The 25,830-nt window shown below is 39.7% G+C and overlaps 1 protein-coding gene across 7 annotated transcripts in view; it reads right to left on the reverse strand.

The window, feature by feature from the left end:
• Positions 1 to 720: 720 nt before the first annotated feature.
• Positions 721 to 25,830, reverse strand: part of PANK1 (pantothenate kinase 1) — a 111,762-nt gene continuing 86,652 nt past the window's right edge. For 3 of the 7 annotated variants that reach the window (XM_082673329.1, XM_082673325.1, XM_082673324.1), the window contains exons 3-7: positions 19,629 to 19,882; positions 14,463 to 14,639; positions 13,833 to 13,956; positions 5,293 to 5,418; positions 730 to 2,225 (exon numbers count right to left, since the gene is read on the reverse strand). In XM_082673329.1, the coding sequence (XP_082529455.1) occupies positions 2,166 to 2,225; positions 5,293 to 5,418; positions 13,833 to 13,956; positions 14,463 to 14,639; positions 19,629 to 19,882 (741 nt within the window). In that variant the 3' untranslated portion in view covers positions 730 to 2,165. Of the gene's footprint in view, positions 2,226 to 5,292; positions 5,419 to 13,832; positions 13,957 to 14,462; positions 14,640 to 19,628; positions 19,883 to 25,830 lie in introns of all 7 variants that reach the window. The other 4 variants (XM_082673328.1, XM_082673326.1, XM_082673327.1 and 1 more) reach the window with 2 other exon arrangements.

Genomic DNA, 25,830 nt, shown 5'->3' on the forward strand with positions numbered 1-25,830 from the left:
CAGACCAGGGCTCGAACCCGTGTCCCCTGCATTAGCAGGCAGATTCTCAACCACTGCGCCACCAGGGAAGCCCTTGCTCCCTACTTAATTAACACCTCTGGTAGGGTCTCGGGCAGACCCTGTAATCAAACACACATTAATAGCTTTGCAACAAAACATGTGAAGAGCCCGCCAAAGAATGATAAATAATGCTCAAATCAACTTTTTCTGTCTTGAATTTTTCTGTCAAGAGAAATGTTAAGAGTTTGGGATTTTGGAAGTGTGGATATGGGGCTGTAGACGTGTACTAGCATATGCAGATCTGTGTGATGTTTTATGCTAAAATGGATTCCCCACATTCCAGTTTAGAAATCATTGATTTAATGCATTAATTTACAAACATCTATTTTTTTTCCAGCATAGCTAGCATTAATGAAGCTTTTACTATGTGTTAGCTCTTGTGCTAAGCTTTTTAAATACATAAAGAGTTCCAAATTTTGGAACTCTTTCAGAATAACAAAATATAGTAGTGATCTTTTGGGAATAAGGAGTTAGTTGTATAAGAACAATAAAGCTACATTAAAAAAAAAAAAAAAAAACTCTGCATAGGGCTACAGCTTCAACTGAAGACACAGTGTTTTGGACCTTACCATGCTTATGTGAAAGCTTCAAGTTATGAAATGTAGAGTAGCAAAAGTACAACACATATTCATTTTATGATACAAAAGCAGATAAGATGGACATAAAGGTTAAGAAATGAAAATAACATATACACTAAAAAAAATCACAACAGAAACAGGCTTTATTTCAACCAGACAAGTGAATACTTCCATTAACATCAACTTCTTCAAGACTTGAAGACATGGAAATTAAAGATAGTGCCCAGAGGCAGAGAAGGAAAGTTTCATCATGGAGCAATTGTACTGTCCTTCAAAAATCCCTTTCAGCAATATGCTCAATTCAAAAGATTAATTAGTTCTAAATCATTAGATCTCATGTGTTTCAGTATTTGTATAAGACTCTCATTTGAAAGTTACCCATCAGTCCCAATGATATCTTTCAAACAGAAAAAAAAAATATAGATCAGTATAATAATTTTTTTTTAATTTTAGAAAGTGGGATTGAAATAGTTTAAAATATTTCAAATAAAAAACAACTTTATTATTATTTAAGACGCCTTGTTACAAAGCTCCTAGCTACATACATGTACAAAACACAGATATTACCACATGACATCTCAACCCATGACTTCTCCTAAACATCCCAACGTGAACAGTTAATCTACCGGGAGACTTTCCCCTGTAAATCCCAATATCTTGCACAAGGATTTGTTGCCATTCATACGCTGTGCATGGATGAGGACACCTCATCAGAGAACATTTCAATTTAACATAACCTAACATAAAATAAATCTACCGCAACACTATATGTTCATAAGGGATACGACAAAATTGCATATAATTTTCAACTTTTGCCAGACTCACTAAATTCATGAACACTTTTTCGGAGTTTTCTCTTCAAGGGCACTTTTGAGAGCTTTAGATCTCGTGCTTAACTTTGTATTGAGTTGGTCAGCACCTTGATTAATATGAACAATTACATTAAAGAACGGTATTGGAGGGGGGACGGGGAGTCATCTGAGGACAGAAACAGGGGGAAGGACTCTCTTTTTCCCTAAGACATTCAAACAGAAAAAACGAGACCCAAAAAGGTAAACAAACAAACAAAATAGTGTTCACAGTAAAACATGACAGATTTGTAGTTTCATTTGAAACCAACAGCAAATCATGAAACGTCATGAAAAATATAAGTCAAGGTAAAATCTCCTAGAGTAATTACTAAATGAAGTTAAAATTACCACACTGATCAGTAAACCCCAGAAGAAAAATAAACAGCACTTACATTTCAGGTCCTTCTTAAACATCATATCATTTTTCAAAGTCAATGCATAAGATTGGTAGGTTTGGCCACGCTGCACAAATATTTTTTTAAAAAATACAGTATACAGAAAAAACTCTTGTATTCCCCATTTTGAATCATAAGCTCAAAACCCAAGAGAAAAGATCAGCTAGAAGGATTTTAATTATTTACAAATCCAGCAGGTTCATCTGCCATAATGGCTTGGCTTCCGTCCCACAGTGGCTTTCACCCTCTCCAGCCGCAGAGCTTGGATCCCTGTCCCATCTCTACTGGTCATCAGTCATTTTGAACAGTTCCAGCAGTGCCCCAACAGCTCCAAAATAACCCTACAATAACAATGAGAAAACTTCTGTACGATTATCTCTGAACCTTAGTCCAATACCTACTGTTTTTCATAATTCGAGGAATGCTGCCCCCTAATGCTATAGATACAAGAAACTTAAAACCTGACCTCTGGCATGAAACATGATATAATAATAATAATAATAATAAATGCATTGGATATCTATTTGTTTATATACATTAAATAAATTAACTGATGTAAAGTGCGTAGAAAAATATCTGGCCCCACAGTGTATACTACATCAGTGTTGACAATTTTTAGGATTTTTAGGATTAGGATTATTTCATTTTAATCCTTGTCATGGCAAAATTCACATTACTCCCATTCCACAGATGAGAAATGGGAGGTAATAAAGTAAATTACCCTTTCAAGGTCACATGAGTTGTGCCAGGGTTCAATCGCAAATCTATCTGACTTCAAAGTTGTAATGTCTCACAAGGTATAGCTCTAAGCTTCCCTCAGTAGATCCCGGAAAGGCATCTAAATCAGCTCCAGTTTCCCTTTGCTCATCTGTAAAGGAAAAGCTCACGTATCTGTGAAAATGAAGGAATCTGAAAAATGGAAATGTTTAGAGAAGCTGGTTTCCAAAAGGCAAGAGACTCTCCTCCTCTGGTATCTGCCTGACTCAACAGTTACTTACTGTGAAATGGGTGGCATCTGGCAGAACACTACACGGTAGGATCTTTGCCTCCACTGCCAGTTGACCTCTGAGGGCTCACTATATGCTAGAAATGTACATGGATTTCCTCACTTAATCGTCACAGTAACTTTATGAGACAAATAATATTATCACCCCATTCCACAAAAGCTAAAACAGAAATGGAAAGGTAGAGTCATTGCCTAAGGTCTCCAAGTCAGTGAGGGCCTGTGCTCTCAACGGCTTGGCTAGACTACTTCTCTTAGGAGACGCACACTTACATAAGTGGAGTGAGTGGGACTGAGTGAGTGAGGACTCCAGGCAGGGCAGGAAGGCCACCTCACCAGCACCTCCCAAAAGTCCTCTCTCCATAATATCCTCCAGGAAGACCTGCCTAAGTGAGAGTGAACCTAAGAAGGTAGAGAAATTTCTGAGAAACACCTACAAGGAGACATAAAATTGCTCTACTTTCATCGGCCATAGAGACTGAGTTATGATACTTAGTAACAAACCAAAGCCATCATTCACAGAGGCCCAAGATTGTACAAAGGGATGCCTTTTTATCCAGAGAAGTAGGTTTCCCCCAAATGCTGGCTCTTTTTCCTTATCTTACCATCAACTAACTCCCTGTGTGCCCTTGTAGATGGCTTTTAATCCCTGACGGCTTCCAGGCTTTGTTTTCTGCCTTAGTCCAAGAGGATCTAAACTTAGGGTTGCCAGATAAATGCCAGGTAAAACAACTGTGTCCTAGATTTTTAATCGCTAAATATGGCAACACCAGATGGGTTAGAAGAGTGGTCTTCTTTTTCATTTTAATTATTTTTTTAAACAAAATCTTACAAGGGAAATCGGTAACTAAGCAGATAAAAAAGGAGCTGCTCTGGCTGGAGAAGGGGGAGTGAAAATTCTCAGACTCCACTGCCCTCGCCCCCCATAAAAAAGTTATATCGCTTCATGCCTTAGCCTCCTTAAAAAGACAAAAAGAAAAACTTTCTTTAGTACAGTTAAATAGTTAACTATTTGGTATTTAACTTCGTATTGTTTTAGATGCTTTAATAAAACAAAACATAGGCTTAGAGAGCTCTAAATAATTTATAAATGCATCAGCAACTTTTCAAATAAATAATTCAGTTTGGAGATGAGAAAAATGCCACAGTAGTTATTCATTACAATTAAAATTTATGACACTCGTTCTCCCAATGTTCTTTCTGCTGCAATATACCCAAGGCTTTGGGTACCTCCCGTGATAAACAGCTGCTCTCTACAGTATTGATTTTAAAAGGGAATAGAAGAGGTGGGAAGTGATGAGGGCTCCCCACTCAGTTTTAGAAACCTCCGATTTGTATTAGTGTAGAAACTGGATATAAGGGACCCTTTGCATTAACCGGAGCACTCCACTTCTTCTGTAAACAGGCTGCCTAATGGCTAGCACACCAGCCTCTCAAGGCCACCAGGCTACTCGGAGCAGCCCAAGCACTTCTGTTCTCACCAGCTGAGTTGTTTACTTGCCAAGAGTCACCTGTGTTTATCCTCAAATTTGTTTATGACACTTTGATTGTTAATGTAATAATCTAATGTAATTATATGCCACCTAAACCAATAAAAAGAGTACAAGATGAATGGTCACCTCTTTGAAAATCCAGTTAAATTCTTGAGAAAGATTAAAAAGCTAGTTAACAAGTGAAAGTTGCTAGGAAAGTAGATCTTAAAAGTTCTCATCACAAGGACAAAAAAATGTAACAATGTGTGGTGATGGACGATAACTAAACTTACACTGATAACCATTTTACAGTATATACATATATCAAATCATTGTTGTGTACCTTAAACTTATACAATGCTATATGTCAATTATATCTCAATAAAAATGGAAAAAAATGAAACAAAGATTGAAAAAAGTAGTCACAAACCACTGCCCTCTGTTTAGGTAGATCCTACCTATGAAAGATTGGGAAAATCTAGAATGACTCTGCAACCAAATTGCTTCATAAGTATCTTTAATTTCTTGATCTACTTTAAAGAAACAAACCAGATATCATAAAAGTTGCATAATACTTGTGGATTATGGAAAAAAAAAGACAATTACAAAGCTCTGATCAGCAGAACCCATGCTCAAAAATAGGTCTTGATCCTACATCAAGAAATTGGTGAGTGAATGAACATTTATACATTTTATATTAAAATAGAATGGTAAAAGTAGGAAGATATTTTTCCATGATTAATCATTTAAACATTTTTTCTGTTTTTTTAAATTAACCATCTACTAGTCCTGATTGTTGGATAATAGAGCTTCCATTTTATATAATGTTCTTCCTTATCTTTTGCATAAATGCAAACTAAGGAACCCGCTCATATGTTAGACAACCCAAAAACTTCCATGTAGGACAATTAAGTCCATGTGAACTCAACCTACCTCATGTTCCAAAAACAGAGCTTTTAGCTGTCCTTTGGACCAAAAATCCATGGCATATGCTAGCAGCTTCATGGAGACCATATTGATTCTGAGAAAATTCCCAACAAACACAACTCTGTCAATATTCTGGAAAAAAAAAAAGAAAGAACAATGGAACCATGACATAAAAATAACATTTAGCAACAGACCCAATGTGCTGTGTATCACTGTACTCCAGGACCTTGCAGAGTGAATTTTTTTTTTTAAGTGGAATTATTTCAGGATTTCCAAGATGAAGTTAAACAAACCTCAGAATGCATTCCACAAGAACATGAGGGGGAGAATTTGGCTGGGGGAGGCAGAGACTAATACTGGGCTCATTTACAGGTATTATGTTAGGCTGCCTTAGATCTGATATGAAATTCAACTCCCAACATTCACATATGAAATTAAAACTGGAGTTCATCTAAATTTGCCTGTGTATTCCTTAAATCCCCCAAACTTCCAACTATAAAATATATTATTACCAACTCATAAATTATTTTTAAAATTTTATTTATTAAAAACATTTTTTTAAAAAAGTATTTTGGCCATGCCACGTGGCTCATGGGATCTCAGTTCCCCGACCAGGGATCGAATCTGGGCCATGGCAATGACAGCTCCAAACCCCAACCACTAGGCCACCAGGGAACTCCCAACCAACTCAATAAATTAAATGGCTATGGGATGGTTATTCATCTAACAACTGTGGTCAGGATGCTCTGTGCCAAACACTGGGAATACAAAAAAGAAACAATACCTAGTCTCTACCTTTAGGATATATGGTGAAATATCCTGTTTGGTCAGTATGTGGGTTACAATATAACAAATAATACAGGTATATTTTTGTTGTCGTGGATACAGATTTGTATTCTGAACACACCCCTCACACTGAGCTCAGCCTATCTGCCACACAGACACTGCTCACTCCTCACTCACTCACAGAGCCAGTTGCTATGGTCACTCATATCAAAGGGAAGGGAGTCTTGGGAGCTGGCATTATTCTGTTCAGTCTATCAAGAGCAACCAGGGTCTGGGAACATCGCCTTCTAACTGTCTGAAGCTTTAACAATACATGAACCCATTAACCACTGTGAAAATTTTCCCTGGGTAGAGGGGTGGGAGGTGGGCCCACGATTAGGGGTCCAGCAGGGACAGGGGAGACCCTGGGTGGGGGTAGGCATGGAGGAAGGGAAGGGAACGTGGCCAGTGCTTTCCCTGTCCACTGAGGCACTGGGGAGCCTGTTGGGCTCCCAGGCCTAATCCTCTGCCCTGGAGCCTCCCTCCTACCCTGCAGAGCCCAAGCCTCACCCCACACCCCCAGCCACTGCCCTGCCTCTGCACTCGGAGACCCCCTCTGAGACCCCCTCCAACACGCTGGGCATAAACCCCAGCCGCACACCCTCACCCAGGGCCTTACCTCCAAACTCTGGAACTCCACACTCCAGAGGCTCCCGTTTGGACATGCTGCCTCTCCCCTTCTGCGCAGGTCCTAAGCAGAGGCCCCACCCCACGCTTGAGCATCGCCCCTGCCTAAGTTCCACCCCCTGCCTAAACTCTGCCCCCCATAGCCAAGGCTTTTTATTTTTTTTCTTTTTTCCTCTTTTAGATTGGGGTTCTGTTTCACCTTGTAGTTGATTCATTTATATTTTCATTTTTTCTAACAGTTCTTTTATTTTTGGAATTTTATTTTGTTCTTTATACTTTGTTATTATTCTGCTCCTTTTGGCTTGTTCCCCCTCCTTCTTTTTTTCATTTTTTCTGTGGTGGATTTGTTTTACCTTGTTGCATTTGTTTCAATTATATTTTTATTTTTCCTAATATATTTTTATCTTTCTAATTTTATTTTATTTTTTATTCTTTGTTATTGAACTGCTCCTTTTTTTTCTCTTTCTTTTTTTTTTTGCCACACCATGTGGCTTGCGGAATCTTGGTTCCCAGGCTGGAGGTTGGGCCTGAGCTCCTGTGGTGGGAGCACCAAGTCCAAACCGCTGGACTAACTGAGAAGCTCAGACCCCAGGGAATATTAATCAGAGTGAGGACTCCCAGAGGTCCTCATTTCACACCAAGACCCAGCTCTACCCAACCACCTGCAAACTCCAGTGTGGACACCTCAGGCCAAACAACCAGTAAGACAGGAATACAGCCACACCAATCAAAAAAAAAAGAAATGACAAAAATATGTTACAGATGAAAGAGCATGGTAAAAACCTACAAGACCAAATAAATGAAGATGAAGTAGGCAACCTACCCGAAAAAGAATTCAGAGTAACAATGATCCAAAATCTCGGAAACAGAGTGGAGAAAATACAAGAAATGTTTAACAAAGATCTAGAAGAACTAAAGAGCAAACAATGATGAACAGCACAATAATTGAAATTAAAAATACTCTAGAAGAAATCACTAGCAGAATAACTGAGGCAGAAGAATGGATGAGTGAGCTGGAAGATAAAATGTTGGGAATAACTGCCAGGGAGCAGAAGAAAGAATGAAAAGAATTGAGGGCAGTCTCAGAGACCTCTGGGACAACATTTAACACACCAACATTCGAATTATAGGGGCCCCAGAAGAAGAAGAGAAAAAGAAAGGGTCTGAGAAAATATTTTAAGACATTATAGTCGAAAACTACCCTAACATGGGAAAGGAAATAGTCAATCAAGTCCAGGAAGTGCAGAGAGTCCCATACAGGATAAACCCAAAGAGAAACATGTTGAGACACATATTAATCAAACTATCAAAAATTAAATACAAAGAAAAATTATTAAAAGCAGCAAGGGAAAAGCAACAAATAACATACAAGGGGAATCACCATAAGGTTAACAGCTGATCTTTCAGCAGAAACTCTGCAAGCCAGAAGGAAGTGGCAGGACATATTTAAAGTGATGAAAGGGAAAAACCTACAACCAAGAAAAAACCTACAACCTTACTCTACCCAACAAGGATCTCATTCAGATTCGACAGAGAAATCAAAAGCTTTACAGACGACCAAAAGCTATGAAAATTCAGCACCACCAAACTAGCTTTAAAACAAATGCTGAAGGAACTTCTCTAAGTGGGAAACACAGGAGAACAAAAAGACTCATAAAAACAAACCCAAATCAATTAAGAAAATGGTAATAGGAACATACATATCGACAATCACCTCAAATGTAAATGGATTAAATGCCCCAACCAAAAGACACAGACTGGCTGAATGGATACAAAAACAAGACCCTTATATATGCTGTCTACAAGAAACCCACTTCAGACCTAGGGACACATACAGACTGAAAGTGAGGGGATGGACAAAGATATTCCATGCAAATGGAAATCACAAGAAGGCTGCAGTAGCAATACTCATATCAGATAAAATAGATTTTAAAATAAAGACTGTTACAAGAGATAAGGAAGGACACTACATAATGATCAAGGGATCAATCCAAGAATAAGATATAACAACTGTAAATATTTATGCACCCAACATAGGAGCACCTCAATACATAAGGCAATCGACAGTAACACAATAATACTGGGGGATTTTAACACCCCACTTACACCAACAGACACATCATCCAGACAGAAAATAAATAAGGAAACAAAAGCTTTAAGTGACACAATAGACCAGATAGACTTAATAGATATTTTTAGGACATTCCAACTGAAAGTGGAAGAATACACTTTCTTCTCAAGTGCACATGGTACGTTCTCTAGAATAGATCACATCTTGGGTCACAAATCAAGGCTTGGAAAATTTAATAAAATTGAAATTGTATCAAGCATCTTTTCTGACTACAACGCTATAAGATTAGAAATCAATTACAGGAAAAAACAGTAAAAAACACAAGTACATGGAGGCTAAACAGTGCACTGCTAAATAACCAAGAAATCACTGAAGAAATCACAGAAGAAATAAAAAAAATACCTAGAAACAAATGACAATGAAAACAAAACGATCCAAAACCTATGGAACGCAGCAAAAGCAGTTCTAAGAGGGAGGTTCATAGCAATTCAAGCTCACCTCAAGAAACAAGAAAAATCTCAAATAAACAATCTAACCTTACACCTAAAGCAACTAGGAAAAGAAGAACAAAGAAAACCCAAAGTTAGTAGAAGGAAAGAAATCACAAAATCAGAGCAGAGATAAATGAAATAGAAATGAAGAAAATAATAGCAAACATCGATAAAACTAAAAGTTGGTTTTTTGAGAAGATAAAAAAAGTTGATAACCCTTTAGCCAGGGACTCATCAAGAAAAAAAGGGAGAGGACTCAAATCAATAAAATTAGAAATGAAAAAGGAGAGATTACAACTGACACCACAGAAATACAAAAGATCATAAGAGACTACTACCAGCAACTATATGCCAATAAAATGGACAACCTGGAAGAAATGGACAAATTCTTGGACAAGTACAGCTTTCCAAGATTGAACCAGGAAGAACTGGAAAATATAAACAGACCAATCACAGATAATGAAATTGAAACTGTAATTAAAAATCTTCCAACAAACAGAAGTCCAGGACTAGAGGGCTTCACAGGCGAATTCTATCAAACATTTAGAGAAGCGTTAATATCCATCCTTCTCAAACTCTTCCAAAAAATTGTGGAGTGAGGAATACTCCCAAACTCATTCTATGAGGCCACAATCACCCTGATACCAAAACCAGAGAAAGATATCACCAAAAAAGAAAATTATAGACCAACATCACTGATGGACATAGACACAAAAATCCTCAACAAAATAATAGCAAACAGAATCCAACAACACAGTAAAAGGATCATACACCATGATCAAGTGGGGTTTATCCCAGGGATGCAAGGATTCTTCAATATACGCAAATCAATCAATGTGCTACACCATATTAACAAATTGAAGAATAAAAACCATATGATCCTCTCAATAGATGCAGAAAAAGCTTTTGACAAAATTCAACACCATTTATGATAAAAGCTCTCCAGAAAGTGGGCACAGAGGGAACCTACCTCAACATAATAAAAGCCATATATGACAAACCCACAGCAACATCACTCTCAATGGTGAGAAAATGAAATCATTTCCTCTAAGATCAGGAACAAGACAAGGTTGTCCACTCTCACCACTATTATTCAACATAGTATTGGAAGTCCTAGCCACAGCAGTCAGAGAAGAAAAAGAAATTAAAGGAATCTAAATTGGAAAAGAAGAAGGAAAACTGTCACTGTTTGCAGATGACATGATACTATACATAGAGAGTCCTAAAGATGCTATCAGAAAACTATTACAGCTAATCAATGAATTTGGTAAAGTAGCAGGTTACAAAATTAATGCACAGAAATCTCTTGCATTCTTATACACTAACAATGAAAGATCAGAAAGAGAAATTAAGGAAAAAATCCCATTTACCACTGCAACAAAAAGAATAAAATACCTAGGAAAAAACCTACCTAAGGAGGCAAAAGACCTGTACTCAGAAAATATAAAACACTGATGAAAGAAATCAAAGATAACATAAACAGATGGAGAGATATACCATGCTCCTGGATTGGCAGAATCAATATTGTGAAAATGACTATACTACCAAAAGCAAGCTACAGGTTCAATGCAATCCTTGTCAAATTACCAATGGCATTTTTCACAGAACTAGAACAAGAAATTTTACAATTTGTATGGCAACACAAAAGACCGTGAATAGCCAAAGCCATCTTGAGAAAGAAAAACGGAGCTGGAGGAATCAGGCTCCCTGACTTCAGACTATACTACAAAGCTACAGTAATTAAGACAATATGGTACTGGCACAAAAACAGAAATATAGGTCAATGGAACACGACAGAAAGCCCAGAGAAAACCTCCACACATACGATCCCCTTATCTTTGACAAAGGAGGCAAGAATAGACAATGGAGACAGCCTCTTCAGTAAGCGGTGCTGGGAAAACTGGACAGCTACATGTAAAAGAATGAAATTAGAATGATCCCTAACACCATACACAAAAATAAACTAAAAATGGATTAAAGACCTAAATGTAAGGCCAGACACTATCAAACTCTTAGAGGAAAACATAGGAAGAACACTCTATGACATAAATAACAGCAAGATCTTATTTGACCCTCCTCCTAGGGTAATGGAAATAAAAACAAAAATAAACAAATGGGACCTAATGAAACGTAAAAGCTTTTGCGCAGCAAAGGAAACCATAAACAAGATGAAAAGACAACCCTCAGAATGGGAGAAAATATTTGCAAACGAAGCAATTGACAAAGGATTTATCTCCAAAATATACAAGCAGCTCATGCAGCTCAATATCAAAAAAACAAACAACCTAATCCAAAAATGGGTGGAAGCCCTAAATAGACATTTCTCCAAAGAAGACATACGGATGGCCAACAAATACATGAAATGATGCTCAACATCAGTAATCATTAGAGAAATGCAAATCAAAACCACAATGAGGTATCACCTCACACCGGTCAAAATGGCCATCATCAAAAATTCTACAAACAGGGCTTCCCTGGTGGCGCAGTGGTTGAGGGTCCGCCTGCCGATGCAGGGGATGCGGGTTCGTGCCCCGGTCTGGGAAGATCCCACATGCCGCGGAGCGGCTGGGCCCGTGAGCCGTGGCCGCTGGGCCTGCGCGTCCGGAGCCTGTGCTCCACAGCGGGAGAGGCCACAGCAGTGAGAGGCCCGCGTAATGCCAAAAAAAAAAAAAAAAAAAAAAAAAAATTCTACAAACAATAAATGCTGGAGAGGGTGTGGAGAAAAGGGAATCCTCCTGCAGTGTTGGTGGGAATGTAAATTGATACAGCCACTATGGAGAACAGTATGGAGGTTCCTTAAAAAACTAAAAATAGAACTACCATATGACCCAGGAATCCCACTACTGGGCATATTCCCTGAGAAAACCATAATTCAAAGAGTCATGTACCACAATGTTCACTGCAGCACTATTTACAATAGTTAGGACATGGAAGCAACCTAAGTGTCCATCGACAGATGAATGGATAAAGAAGATGCGGCACATATATACAATAGAATATTACTCAGCCATGAAAAGAAACGAAAGTGAGTTACTTGTAGTGAGGTGGATGGACCTAGGGTCTGTCATATAGAGTGAAGTAAGTCAGAAAGAGAAAAACAAATACTGTATGCTAACGCATATATATGGAATTTAAAAAAGTGGTACTGATGAACCTAGTGGCAGGGCAGGAATAAAGATGCAGATGCAGACGTAGAGGACAGACTTGAGGGCACAGGGTGGGAAGGGGAAGCTGGGATGAAGTAAGAGAGTAGCATTGACATATTTACCCTACCAAATGTAAAATGGATGGCTAGTGGGAAGCTTCTGCATAGCACGAGATCAACTTGATGCTTTGTGATGACCTTGAAGGATGGAATAGGGAGGGTGGGAGGGAGGCTCAAGAGGAAGGGGATGTGGGGATATATGTATACATATAGCTGATTCACTTTGTTGTATAGCAGAAACGAACACAACATTGTAAAGCATTTATACTCCAATAAAGATGTGAAAAAAAAAATATTGTGAAAGGAGGATGTCTCTCTTGTAACCCCAGAGTTCAAAGGAAGGGCTGCCATCCACCTATTATAAAGACTGCCTCATAGCCTGTTTAACAGTCCACTATTCAACTACAAGGGGGTTGGAAAGGGTTTCTGTAGTACCTGTAATGTTCTAATTCTTGATCTGTGTGGTGGGTATTAGGGGTGTGTGTGTGTGTGTGTGTGTGTGTGTGTGTGTGTGTGTGTGTGTGTGTGTGTGTGTGTGTGTGTGTGTGAAAATTCGTCAGGCTGTACACTTGTGATTTGAGCCCTCTTCTGTAGGTATGTCATATTTCTCTTAAAATTTATATTAAAAAAAAGTCTACTACTGATGCTACTAGATTCTTTAGTGCTTCTTCTACTATTACCTATTCCATGCCCCCTCTTTCTTGTCTTCCTAATACAACTCAGCTGTATTACACACCTACTTTACACATCTTGTATTTCAGAAAAGGGTTCCATTCTTTGCAAAGGAATTTTGCGGTGTTTTAACACATGGTACCAAAGCTTGGTCTGTCATCAGGTCCACCCTTTCTTGTGCCTGGGGCTCTGGCTGGCCCCAGCTGTAGCAAGCTCTCTGTGCTTTGATAGCCCTGTACAATGCTGCTTGAACTCCATGCCACAAGGCAACACTGTAAAGAAGCTGAAAGCAGAGAGAATATCGAATATTGCAAGTGGAATGTTTTACCTGCAATTATTTGCAAGGATGCAGAGAGATTTTCGCCAGCCTTCATTAGGTGTGTGTCCATGAGGTTGGAGAGGTTATGGTATAGATTGTCATTTTTACCATGTTTCCACAGTTAGATGGTTTTGTTTGTCATCATCTAGTGCCTACTTAAAACTAAAACATACTCCTGTCCCTCCCCGCAACACACGCCCCTCATGTCCTACCAGGTGTGACTACGAGGAAGGGCAGGTTTCCTAAGGATCTGTGGTTTTGTGAGGGTCAACAGTTATTGCACTGCCAAACGATGTTTATGAATGACACATGGCTTTCCCTAGGTTAAGGCCTTACCTCATTCAATGCACACATCCGAGCAATGGAGCCAATGTTGTTGGTGATGGTGACCAGGGTGGCTCGGGCGAGGTCTTCCTTGCTGATGGAATCTCGCTTTTCCTTACTCATCATGTTGCCAAAGCTATGTTGGAAATAGTAGCGAGAGTGTTCAAAATCATCCTTAGGCAGGCCCCATGCTTCCACCAAAGTACTGTGGAAAGCTTTATGAATAACTCTGATTGAGCTCAAATGACCTGATTTGGCTACCATGGTTTACAAGCAGACAGGATTACGGTATGAATGGTTGGCTGCCCTTTTCTTAATAGGGACAAAGTAGCATGGCTATTAACGGGGGAAAAAAAAAAATTTAAATGCCTCTAGATATCTGGACAAGAATGGAACGGGGGAAACTGTTGCAGTTTTCCAGAACCTTCTTTCAAAGCTGCCTTATTTTAAGCACAAGCAACAAGAGCTAAACATCTCAGTGCTTCATCAAGGGCAGGAGATCAAGTCTGAGCTCCAATACCATAGATCCTTGCACCAGGCTGGTGGGTTGACGTTTAAAAAAAACAACAACTAAATGAACAGCCAGGGTGGAGAGGTTGCCTTGTGTTTAATCGCTACTGCTCCTAGCTACTTAGTCTCTACCTTGATGCTACCGCAGATCCTTGAAGGCCAAATCGTTCATAGTCTCCTCCGTAAATGTCCTTCACCAGCTTATCAACATTGGTGCTGTCGCCTTTAGCTGCCATTTCCAGAGCTTCTTCAAAGGTCTCACAACCAGTCAGCAAGCAACATAGGCCTAGGAATGTTCCACCTCCAAGACTGAAGGAACAATAAGGTTTATTTTTTAAGTTTTACTTTAAGAGATGCCCATCCAAGTCCCCAACTACATCAATATCACTAATATGGGTTAATAAGAACAGAAGAAAAACAAAGGGGCACTTGAATCAAAGTGCTGGGTGAAAAAGAGCTTTAGGGTAGATTGGATAAAAAAAGAGGGCAGAGACTAAAAGAAACATCAAGGAAAACTCGCCCTGAAGTTTAAGAACAAAACCAGAGAAAGACTCTCACTGATTTCCGTTGTGAGACCTTGAACTAGCCACTGACCTAAGTGCTTCATGCAATCTTCCCACCTATAAAATGGGGCCAAATCATGATCTATCTCCCTTATTTGCGTGGTCTGAAAGCAGCAAATAACCAGAGAAATGACCTCTATTAAAAAGAAAAAATACAAACATATGTAGCTAAACAAATACTTAGAAAAAGAAACTGTGTGTACCTGAAGCACAGTTCATATCTATAGAGACAAACTCTGTGGTGACAAAACTGAACTGGGACGCTGCGCGGAATAGCTGGCCCCCAAGCTGTATCTTTCATCTGACCTTGCTTCTCTAGCAGAAATAATTTCATTTAAGCTCCTCAAAAATTTCAAAAAGGAAACCACCGATGGATCTCATATTGGATTTTTTTCTAGTAAACTCTAGAAAAGGTTATTAGTACTTTTTACCACCCAATAGTCAAAGAATAGTAACAAAGATCTTAAAATGGTTTCAATGCTCAAACCATGTTTTAAAAGCTTTCAGTTGTTTGGGGGAAAATTCTTCTAAAATAGTCTTTTGAGAAAAAATTAGAAACCAATTATGATAGTTGAAAGTGAACTCAATTGTGTATTAATATCAAAGTTACCTGAGGGGAAGTAAAGCAGATTCAGAGTAAAGCTGTCACCAGTGAGCTCCTGGCAGGAAAGAGCACTGATATGGCCATGAATGGGCCTTACTCTTTACCTACTAGACAGAAGAGCAAATGCACATCAATTTGTTCTGAAGCCTCAAGAGCTGCTAGCCCTGGGAATTCCACATGTGTTTGGCTACCGGCTTTTAAGAGAAAATTCAAGTTGAGATCGAGGTTATTTTTAAAACTTAAATTTGAAAAAAGAAAATTTAGGGTAAATTATACTGACTGTCAATAACTGTTACCAAGAAGGCACCAGATTATAGACACACGGTTCTTTAAATCACATCTAAGGACTAACTGTGATATTTCTTAAATAGTGATTCTTACAAAAATACATACTTGATTGAAATGATGGGTCCTCGTGGAAAATTAGGTAGCTGGGCACAAGTCACCGTATCCAAACTGTAGGTGCAGTACCACAGGACAAAAAGAGCTCTGTGGGCATTATTGCCTTGACACCTCAGTCACAGTAGAAAGTTTGGATTCCCTCTAAGAAAGTTTGTCTTCATTTACATTTAACAGGGCACCTCATGCGACGTCGTTAGTTTCAGTCTACCCTAGAAAGCTAGCGTGGTTTAATGGGAACGCTTTTTGGTTTGCGTGTCATCTGAATTTGCCTTGTTTTCTCTCTTTATATTCTTCTAAAAGGCTTGGCTCACATTTCTAGTTCCTACCTTTCATCCTCACTAATAACCTTTCTTTCAATATCAGGTATTTGGATTCATCAAGGTGTTCAACAACCAACTCCCAACATAGGCACCTGAAGACACTGGCTGACTTAGAAAGAAGGCAACTCATCCTCTGATGTGTTGGTATGAGTGAAAAAGGACATGCGCTTTGTATGACTGGAAAGTGACAGGTGACTCCAGACAGAATCGGAGTTGAATGGAGAAAGCGAGCATGGATTGGCACAGCTGGAGCACTGCAGATAGGAGGAAAGAATGCACGGTTGCAGAAGAGCACTTTATTGACCTCCTTAACCTGCTAACCACTCTCTAGTCTAGTGATTCTCTCATAATCAGATACCTGTTTGTTTCAGCAGACACACAGCAAGATTCTCAGCAAACCAGAGACCAAAACATCATTTTTTTTAAAAAACCCAACCAACTTGGAGTGAGGAATTTTCGGAAGAAGGAGAAGAATCCAATTATTTAATTATCCACGCCCGGAAGACTGATTCCAAAAGAATGAGATGAGCTGCACTGTTCGTTTCACTGAAGTTTTAAAATTCTTTTCATTCCTCTTTTAATAGATTACACATTCTAACAATGTTAGCTGTTAAGTTCTGTTTTTTCAGTTGACTTCTATAATAAAATTGGAGTTGGTCAACAGAAATGTTGCTACTAATCTAGGATGCAGTAAAGGTACAGATGACACTGAAACAAACCATTTAAAATCACATGCTTAAAAGAAAACGGATATCCTGTAACGATGTGGCTTCCTAAAAATAAAAATGCTGAATGGGAAAATAGGGTATATGAGAATAACAAAAAACCTAGAGTTATAGCTATCACAGTAGGAGTAACAAAATTAAAACTGAAGCCTTTGCTTAAATCTGTGATTCCCAAAGTGTATTCCACACACGGATGTTCACTGCTGACCAAAATACAGGCACACCTCATTTTCCTGTGCTGCCCTTTATTACGCTTTGCAGATATTGCATTTTTTACAAATTGAAGGTTTGCAGCAATCCTGCATCCGCAAGTCTATCGGTGCCATTTTTCCAACAACACTTGCTCACTTTGTGTCTCTGTGTCACATTTTGGGTAATTCTCCCAGTATTTCAAATTTTAAAATTATTATTCTATTTGTTATGGTGATGTTTGGTGCTACTATCGATAAGGATTATTACCCACCGAAGGCTTAGATGATGGTTAGCATTTTTTAGCAATAACATATTTTTTAATAAAGGCATATACGTTTTTAAAACATAATTCTAGTGCACACTTAATAGACTACAGTACAGTGTAAACACAACATTTATATGCACTGAGAAACCAAAAAATTCGTGTGATTCGCCTTATGGCGATACTCGCTTATTGCGGAGGTCTGGAATGGAACCTGCAGTATCTCCGAGGTATGCCTCTAGTTTAGATCAGTGGTTTTCTAACTTGGATCAAAAAAAACCTTTGGCAGAACAACTCTGGTCGGACAAGATCTGGGGCCCAGAGACTTGATATTTCATTCCCCTCCCCCACCTGTGGCAGCCCCAGAAAGGGCTCTCTAGGAACCTTCATTCTCCTGTAGCACCTTTCCACAACTACTGGTTAAAGAGAGCTTGTAAGGAAGCTGGGGCATCCACACAGGATTTGTTGATGTTGCGAATCAGTGATCATTAACTGGCATTTACCAGTAACTGGAATGGACAGGCATTATTGCACATGTGACAGATATCAAACGTCACAATTGGGCTTGTTATTCAAAGACAACCCAGATCCTTAGAACCCCCAAGTTTGAGAGAGCATACCTGTGATATAATTCATGAATTTGTTAAGTGTTAATGAACAAAATTATAAATATCTCTAATTCTGGAAAATGTTTAGCTTGTTGTTACCTTGAGACTAGCTGTACCAATTCAATGGCTCCTTTGGGGAAGCAGTTTGTAGTTTCTTAAAAATTATACCTTTCTCAGGAGATCCCTCTCTCAAGGTAAAACCAGCTCAGCCGAATTCTTCGTTTGTCTCGGACAGTTCTGACCGTCCTAATGAGGCCATGGGGCCCGTTGTGATTCTCATGTGAGCAAGTAAGGTTAGTGCTGTATTCTCAGTGAGAAAATGTATTGACTAGCGGCAATTAACGTACACACCAAAGCCTATATTCCGGACACAAGCAGGATCAGTCAGAATGTGTGGTTTCTTAACACCACTAACTGTTAACATTTGGGGCCTGATACTTTTTGCTGTGGGGGACTGACCAATGCACTATAGGATATTTAGCAGCGTCCCTAACCTCTGGTCACTAGATGCCATTATCATTGCACCTCCAGTTGTGACAACCAAAAAATGTCTCCAGACGTTGCCAAACGTCCCCTGGGGGCCTCAATCTTCCCTTCCCCAGTGGTGAACCACTGATGTCTGCAGAACCCATCACAAGTCATGTCAATACAGGAGAAAAGCAGTGCTCTCCTCCTAACGGGTGAGTAGAACTGCAGAATTTCAGTACTGGAAAAGCTTGTAGAAACTAAGAAACAACTCACTCACTTCATGGCACAAACAAGGAAACTGAGGCCCAGAGAAGTTACGTGATATCTTCATCTATCAAAAACAAGGGTTTCAATACCATGTTTCAAAGCACACAACACTAGTTCCTTAAGTTGTTCTTCCAAAACTGGGCTCTGTGTTCCAATAAGCTGAAGAAACACTTCATACCAAATCTTCTTATAAGTAAGGAAAACCTGTTTAATTTTGTTTACACTACAATTTCTCAAAGACTTCTGACCCTGGGTCTTTTTCCCGTGTTGAATCCCCATTAACAGGAAGCTGAGCCCACGTGCCCTTGGGGAGTGTGTACATTAAGAAACATGGTACTCTGCTCTGCTCTAGTTGCAGGGCTGTTTTCCCGTCCACTGCACTCCCAAATTCCCTGTGAGGTGTGCTAACTATTCCAGTTTGCAGCTGGAGCATTTACCTGAGGGTAAAAAACACTCTTTGTAAACCCAATCTGGCTCACTGATTGGAACGACTATTTCAAGCAATTCTTCCTGTGCTAGGCACCAAGGTACTTCCAGAAAGAAGCCCTCTTTGACCATCCCAAGCAACCTTCCACCTGGATTCTACTGTGTGTGTGGTCCCTGCCATTCACCTGGCACTTAATATGTCTGCCTTTGGGAAAATTTCTGGTATGTGCAACACTTTTTCCCACAACCTCACCAGTTTCCAACCAAGGCTGTGTTTTATTAACCTTTCTATAAATCACCCTGTGTAACATATCCAATAGATCGTTTTTGGTTGGCTGAGGAGGGTAAGATCTTTCTTTTAAAAATGTATTAAATATAAATAACCTTTTCAGAAAGTGGTCTTCAAGGAAGAGGCCTGGGTTTAAGCACAAAAAGGTTCTTCTAGTGGAAACCACGTTTACCTGGTCCCTGTAACTCTTTTATAGTTGTCCTTGGAGTACACTGCTAGGATGCTGACACCTGAGCCCATGTTCACCAGCAACATAGGGTACGGGTTATCCAGACAGTACGGCCTTTTTTGACACAATTCGGGATTTGTGGGATTTTCAAAATAGTAACATTCCGGCTTGCCGTTGAAGCCAACAGAGTCAACATAAAGCAGGCCCTGAATCAGACAGTCCAGTTCGTCCAGTTTGTGGAGCTGAAGGTCAGCAATCTGAAAGAGAAGGAACCCTTGTGAGAGAGACCACTACCACCTCAGGGGAAGCCCCCGGAAGCTTTCAGCTGAACTTAACATGTGTCATGAACAGGAAAAGCATGGAAACATCCTTCAAGCACCACGCTGTGAAATCTTGTTGAGAACCAGTCATTCCACTGGAAAGGCAGCCTTTACCGGATGTCGTGTCTACTCATGGTGCCTGCTGAGAGATAGGACCCTACCTGATAGCTGGCAAGGAAGCCACTAGCACGTGGGGTAGGCAGAAGGGTTGCCCCTGAAAGTTACGTCCATGTCCTAATTTTCAGAACCTGTGAATGCTGCCTTATTTGGAAAAAGGGTCTTTGCAGGTGTGATTCAGTGAAGAATCTTGAGATGCAGAGGGCATCCTGGGTTATCTGAGTGGGCTCTAAGTCCACTGACAGTTTCCTTACGAGACACAGGAAAGATCTGACAGACACAGAGAAGGCCGTGTAAAGACGCGAGGCAGAGCCTGGAGAACTGCACCACAGGCCAAGGAAGGCCGATGGCCACCAGACGCTGGGAGAGGCAGAGAATGGATTCTGCCCAGGAGTCTCTGAAGGAAGTGTGGTCCTGCCAACACCTTGATTTCGGCCCTCTGGCCTCCAGAATTATGACTGAGTAAATTTCCGTTGTTTTAAGCTGCTAGGTTTGTGGTAATTTGTCAGAGCAGTCACAGGACTGTTAGAGCACTCACCCAGCATACCTCAGGGTGAGGCAAGTGAGAAATGTTCTGAAAGCAGAAAGGCTCCTACACTTCTTGGCAGGATACGGAGTCCTGAGGGAGGCATGTGAGCCTGGGAGCTGGGGACAATCTCCTCTGAGCCCACACAGCCCAACTCTCCTTTTCCCAAGCCTGGGCTTTGGAGTTCGACAGACCTGGCTTTGAAAGCTATAACTCCCACTCTTACCTAATTGAGGGACGTGGGGCAAGTTACTTAACTTCTCAAGTCTCAGTTTCCTCCTCTGTCAAATGGGAATAATACCCACAGTGCAGTATTGTGAAGGTTACATGATAATAATATATGTAAAATGTTAACACAGGGCTTAGCAAGTGCAAAGGACTCAAAAAATATTGACTCTTTTTTTTTTTTTGACTTTTTTTTTTTTTTTGACTCTTTTATTAATAGCTGAGGTGGTCCCAGAGTGTCCTTTCATGCTCCTATGAAACAAAAATTCCTATTCTCCTAGGTATGGGGGAAAAAAAGTAAAGGGGAATAAGCTGGCTGAGGGCTAGCCTTAGCAGAGGATGGGTACTTTGCATCCTCAAAAGTTTATTCACGATCCTCAAGAGTGATATTACTACTGGTCCAAAAAAAAAAAAAGAATCTAACATTCACCAACATGAAACTGAGCCAATGATGGAAGATCATTTTTAAGTTCTAATTTAAATTAAAAAAATCTCTTTAAGAAAATAATAACTGGTACTTACTTATATTTACTATATGCCAAGCACCTGTACTAGATCATTTAATTCTCACAAAAACCCTATGAGGAGGTATTGTTATCCTAACTCTATGGTTAAGGCTCATAGAGCTTAAGTAATTTTCCCTAAGTGATACAACTAGCAAACGCCCCCTGATAACGCGCTGTTCTTCTCTTGTCTTCATTCATAATGAGTCCTGCTTCTGGGATCTGGAAACCACCTACACAACTACTATACTTAGATATTTTGCCCCAAAAGCATCATCTTCATTATAAAAGTCAACAGCTAGAAGAAAACTTTTGACTTTTTATCACTCACCTGAATGTCCCATTCAACAAAAATCCACTGAAGCTATACCTGCAGAGCAGAATTAGTTAGAATAGGTTACCAGCAAGGTGGTAGACGTTTTGGTTTTTTTTAACATCTTTAAAAATATGGAACGCTTCACAAATTTGCGTGTCATCCTTGCGCAGGGGCCATGCTAATCTTCTCTGTATCGTTCCAATTTTTAGTATATGTGCCGCCGAAACGAGCACTAGACGTTTTCTTGATACGCAGAAACAATCGTTCTAAATGACACTTGGTGATAAAGTTCATCTATCTCATAAGTGATTTTGAACATTTCATTTTTCACCAAGTGGAACTTTTGGGTGAGATGCATGTCATGATTCACGTGTTCAGGGGGTAATACTATAGGTATAAGGCTATCTGGAGACCTAAACACTCTAGTGACACAGCCGTGTAAACGCTACCTCCTCATCCTCCGGGATTCCCTGGCCCTATCAACGTCTTCCAACGCGCTCACAGCGTGGGTCACATTCTGGCTCGTTTTTGGTTCAGTGGGTGCCCCTGAGCACCACGCTCAAAGGCCTGTCCATAATAATGGCTTAATAAACGTTTCTTAAATGGAACCGGGAAAACTGTCCCCTCCTGGATCACCACAAACTGAAAAGTAGCGATTTCATCACCCAGTCTTGGGGCCATAGGTCCACCTGCTTAAAAATTAATCGGAGGTCCATCAACAATATTGACAGCAGTGCCCAGAACCAACATCACAAACATGAACAGTGACACCGTCTGTTCAGGGGACATCCTGAAACTATGTTCGGGAAAAAGAAACACCTGTCAGGGCAAGTAAACAGAGCACGTAGCTTTGCTCTGAAGGGAAAGATCTCACCTTTCCCCTCAAAATCACTTTCAAATAAAGTGCTAGCAGCAAACGAACATCTCTTCTATAACATTTCACTGAGGGATGGATATTTCTGAAGCCTGAGGTCATGCATCCCCAAACAGGGAAACAGAAATATTAGTCGCTTTCATGGAGACCTATGGAGACCTCCCTCAAAGGTCTCTTCCATCCAGGAATACAGACAGGCTCCCAAGTGTAAGCGATGAGTCAAATCATTACTTGGACAGGATGTTCAGATCCCAGCTATGGAGAAACACTCTTTCTTTGGGTTTAGTTTTCTTTATACCAGGGTAACAAAAGCAAATGCTGCAGGAGCCAATAGAGGAGTGAAGTTCCTTGACTAAATGTTAAAGTAACAGAATGATGGGGATTGTGGCCCACAGACAATCCACACGTATTTAAAATTCACTGCAGCCCGTTGTTGCCATGTGGTAATAAGGGCTTAATGTTGCCAAATGATTCTATTTCTCAAGAGCTGGAAACCCAGATTTTTATGTGAAAACTTCCAATTTTTAAACGCTGGCAGCTAGTTTTAAATTAAAAAAAAAAAAAAACCATCAGATCCAGCAAACATGCAGATGAAGCTTCAGCTAATGTGAACATAACCTTGTCACCAAGGCGTGCTGGTAAATGTTTAACAACCAGCTCTCTGGGAGCAAATGCCCTGGTTTATAGCATTTACCAATTTCCATGGTATAATCACTCCCACCATAGCCAACTTCAAGCTACCAACACGATGTCACTAAACACAGCGTTGGGAAGACACAATGCGCTCTCATGCACACAATGGGCTCTCGTGAACCAGTAGGAGCTGATTTCAGCACCCCACTGCTTGTGACTCTCCTGAGCACTTTTGGAAAGTATGAGTTCTGCCAATTCCTAAATCATTAAGCTTAAACTATTCCCCAAACTTAACACCAACAAACCAAACTTGCCCTAAGACTCAAACTCTGTAAATAACGGAAGTAGGGGAAGAAATAAAGTAAAAAAAGTAATTTTTTTTTCAAACTACTACTATGATAAACTAACTTTGCTTTGCCTAGTCCCAAAGTCACCCAAGCAAGCATGGGTGCAGTGGGGTTCTCAAATTTTAGGTGCCATCAGAATCACCTGGGGGGCTTGTTAAATCACAGATCGCTGGGTCCCACTCCCAGAGTTTCTGATTGCATGTCTAACAATATCGCCAGGTGATGCTGACGCTGTTAGTCCTAGGACCACAGAGACTTTGGAGCTGAAGAGCTGGGATTAATGCATGACCCCACTCCAGTACGGTGACAACAGGCCTTCAATAAAATCACATACTCTCCCCAATAGCAGCTGTCTTGGCTAACCTGCAGGGCTGTTTTCAAGAATCCAGTGAGATGGCTGTGTGAACATGCTTTGGAAACATGAGTTATACATGCATTTTATATAAGAAGTAAAATAATTCAGGTCTTCTTATCTCAAGTTGAAATACATTTGGAAACATCATTTCCAAACCGAAAACTCTAATTTCTCAAAGGAATTCAGTGATTCCCTGTATGATGAAATTAGAAAAAGTATGGATTCTAAACACATGTTCAGGATACAACTCTAAGAGGTTCTCCTTATGTGCTTCAGTCTGTCCAAAATAAATACTATTACATATAAGATGGCTAAACAACAAGGTCCTACTGTATAGCACAGGGAACTATATTCAATACCCTGTGATAAACCATAATGGAAAAGAATATGAAAAAGAATGTATATATATATGTATAACTGAATCACTCTGCTGTATAGCAGAAATTAATGCAACATTGTAAATCAACTAGACTTCAATAAGATAAACTTAAAAAGTAACTAAATAAATAGCTGAATAAATAAATCTGGTAAAAACCATCCCAGGAGGTCCCATACCTACTCTCTATGGACCTACCCCAAACCAGTCCCATCACTCTCCTGTGCTTGAGAAATGAGTCACCAAATCGTTTTGCACAAAATGAATAAAATACGCATCTGTGTGATACCCCACACTTCCCAAGGTGCTTTTGCTGACCCTGGCTCCATAAATCATAATGGAAGTGGCAGAAAAGGTTATCTTACTAAACCAAGAACAATTTGCATATAAAATGGTTGACTCTGAATTATAAATTACACTCGGGGCTCTTTTCTCCTCACACAGGACAGCTAACTGAGACCTGAGAGAGAGAGAAATTTCAAATGTGTTCCGTGAGTGAGAAAAATAACAAAACCTCAAAGATGGCTTCTTCCTCCTGGCACCCAGTGATAAAAGGGGTACACGAATGGCCAAAAGGGTCGAGCCAGAATGAAGTGTAGGATGACGGTATCTACAAAGCTTATGCTCCTGCAATATCACAAATCAGTTCCTGGATTAATAATAGGAACCCAGCTAATAATGAATGGTCTACTTAGATTTAGAATTTCACACATCCACAATTACCTTATTATCCCCTCCTGATGACTTTTCCACCATTATTAACTTTTTTCGGTTGTGTCCTTGGAGATTTCTGGCTTAATGAAGGCCAATTCTTAAGTCCTCACACCTTGAAAAAAATGTAGTGAAACTATAAGAGAATCTTTTACTGTTCCCTAAATCTCATGTAAACCCAGTAAGATTGTTGTTATATCCTGCTTGTTTAGATGGTAGGTATTTGTTTTCGTCTAAAAAAGGAAAAGAGTCACTTCTAACTTCTAATAAATGTTAGTCTTGAACTGAACAAAACTTACAAGGAAAAGTATCTCTTGTAATGAAGAGCTAAGTGGACAAAAGGGATGACTTTTTTCTAAAAATTTTCTATCATTAGAATACTTTGCATTCTAAATAGGACTCCTGTTGAAGTTGGGAAGTGTCCTTGTGGATGAAAATATTAGATTTGGTACATAAAATATTCTGGTAGGTTATTTAAAACAACACTCGCAGAACATAGACAGTGGGGAGAAACACAAAGTTCGATGAACTCTACAGGATTAAGTGCCCTGATATACAACCACAAGGGAGCCTCCCCTTTGAGAACCACTCTCTCAAATTGTAGGATTCTTCACTGGCCTACCAATCTCTTGGAGCATATATTGTTTAAGTTTGTCTTTTGTGTTCCATTTTGTTGAATCATTAATTTTGAAGGCAAACTTTTGCCAGGCAGAAATTTGTTTGTGACAGTGATCCTAAAATGTTGAAGGAAGGAAGGAGAGAGGGAGGGAGGGAGGGAGGGAGGAAGGAAGGAAGAGGGGAAAGGAAGAAGGAGGAAGGAAAAAAAGAAAGAAAAAGGAAGAAAGAAATGCAGCTTTGTTCAACTGGAAGTATTCTACACAGGGGTCTAGTTTAATGCTTGT

This window comes from Grampus griseus (genome assembly GCF_964374135.1).
Source record: "Grampus griseus genome assembly, chromosome: 16".
NCBI classification, from domain to species: domain Eukaryota; kingdom Metazoa; phylum Chordata; class Mammalia; order Artiodactyla; family Delphinidae; genus Grampus; species Grampus griseus.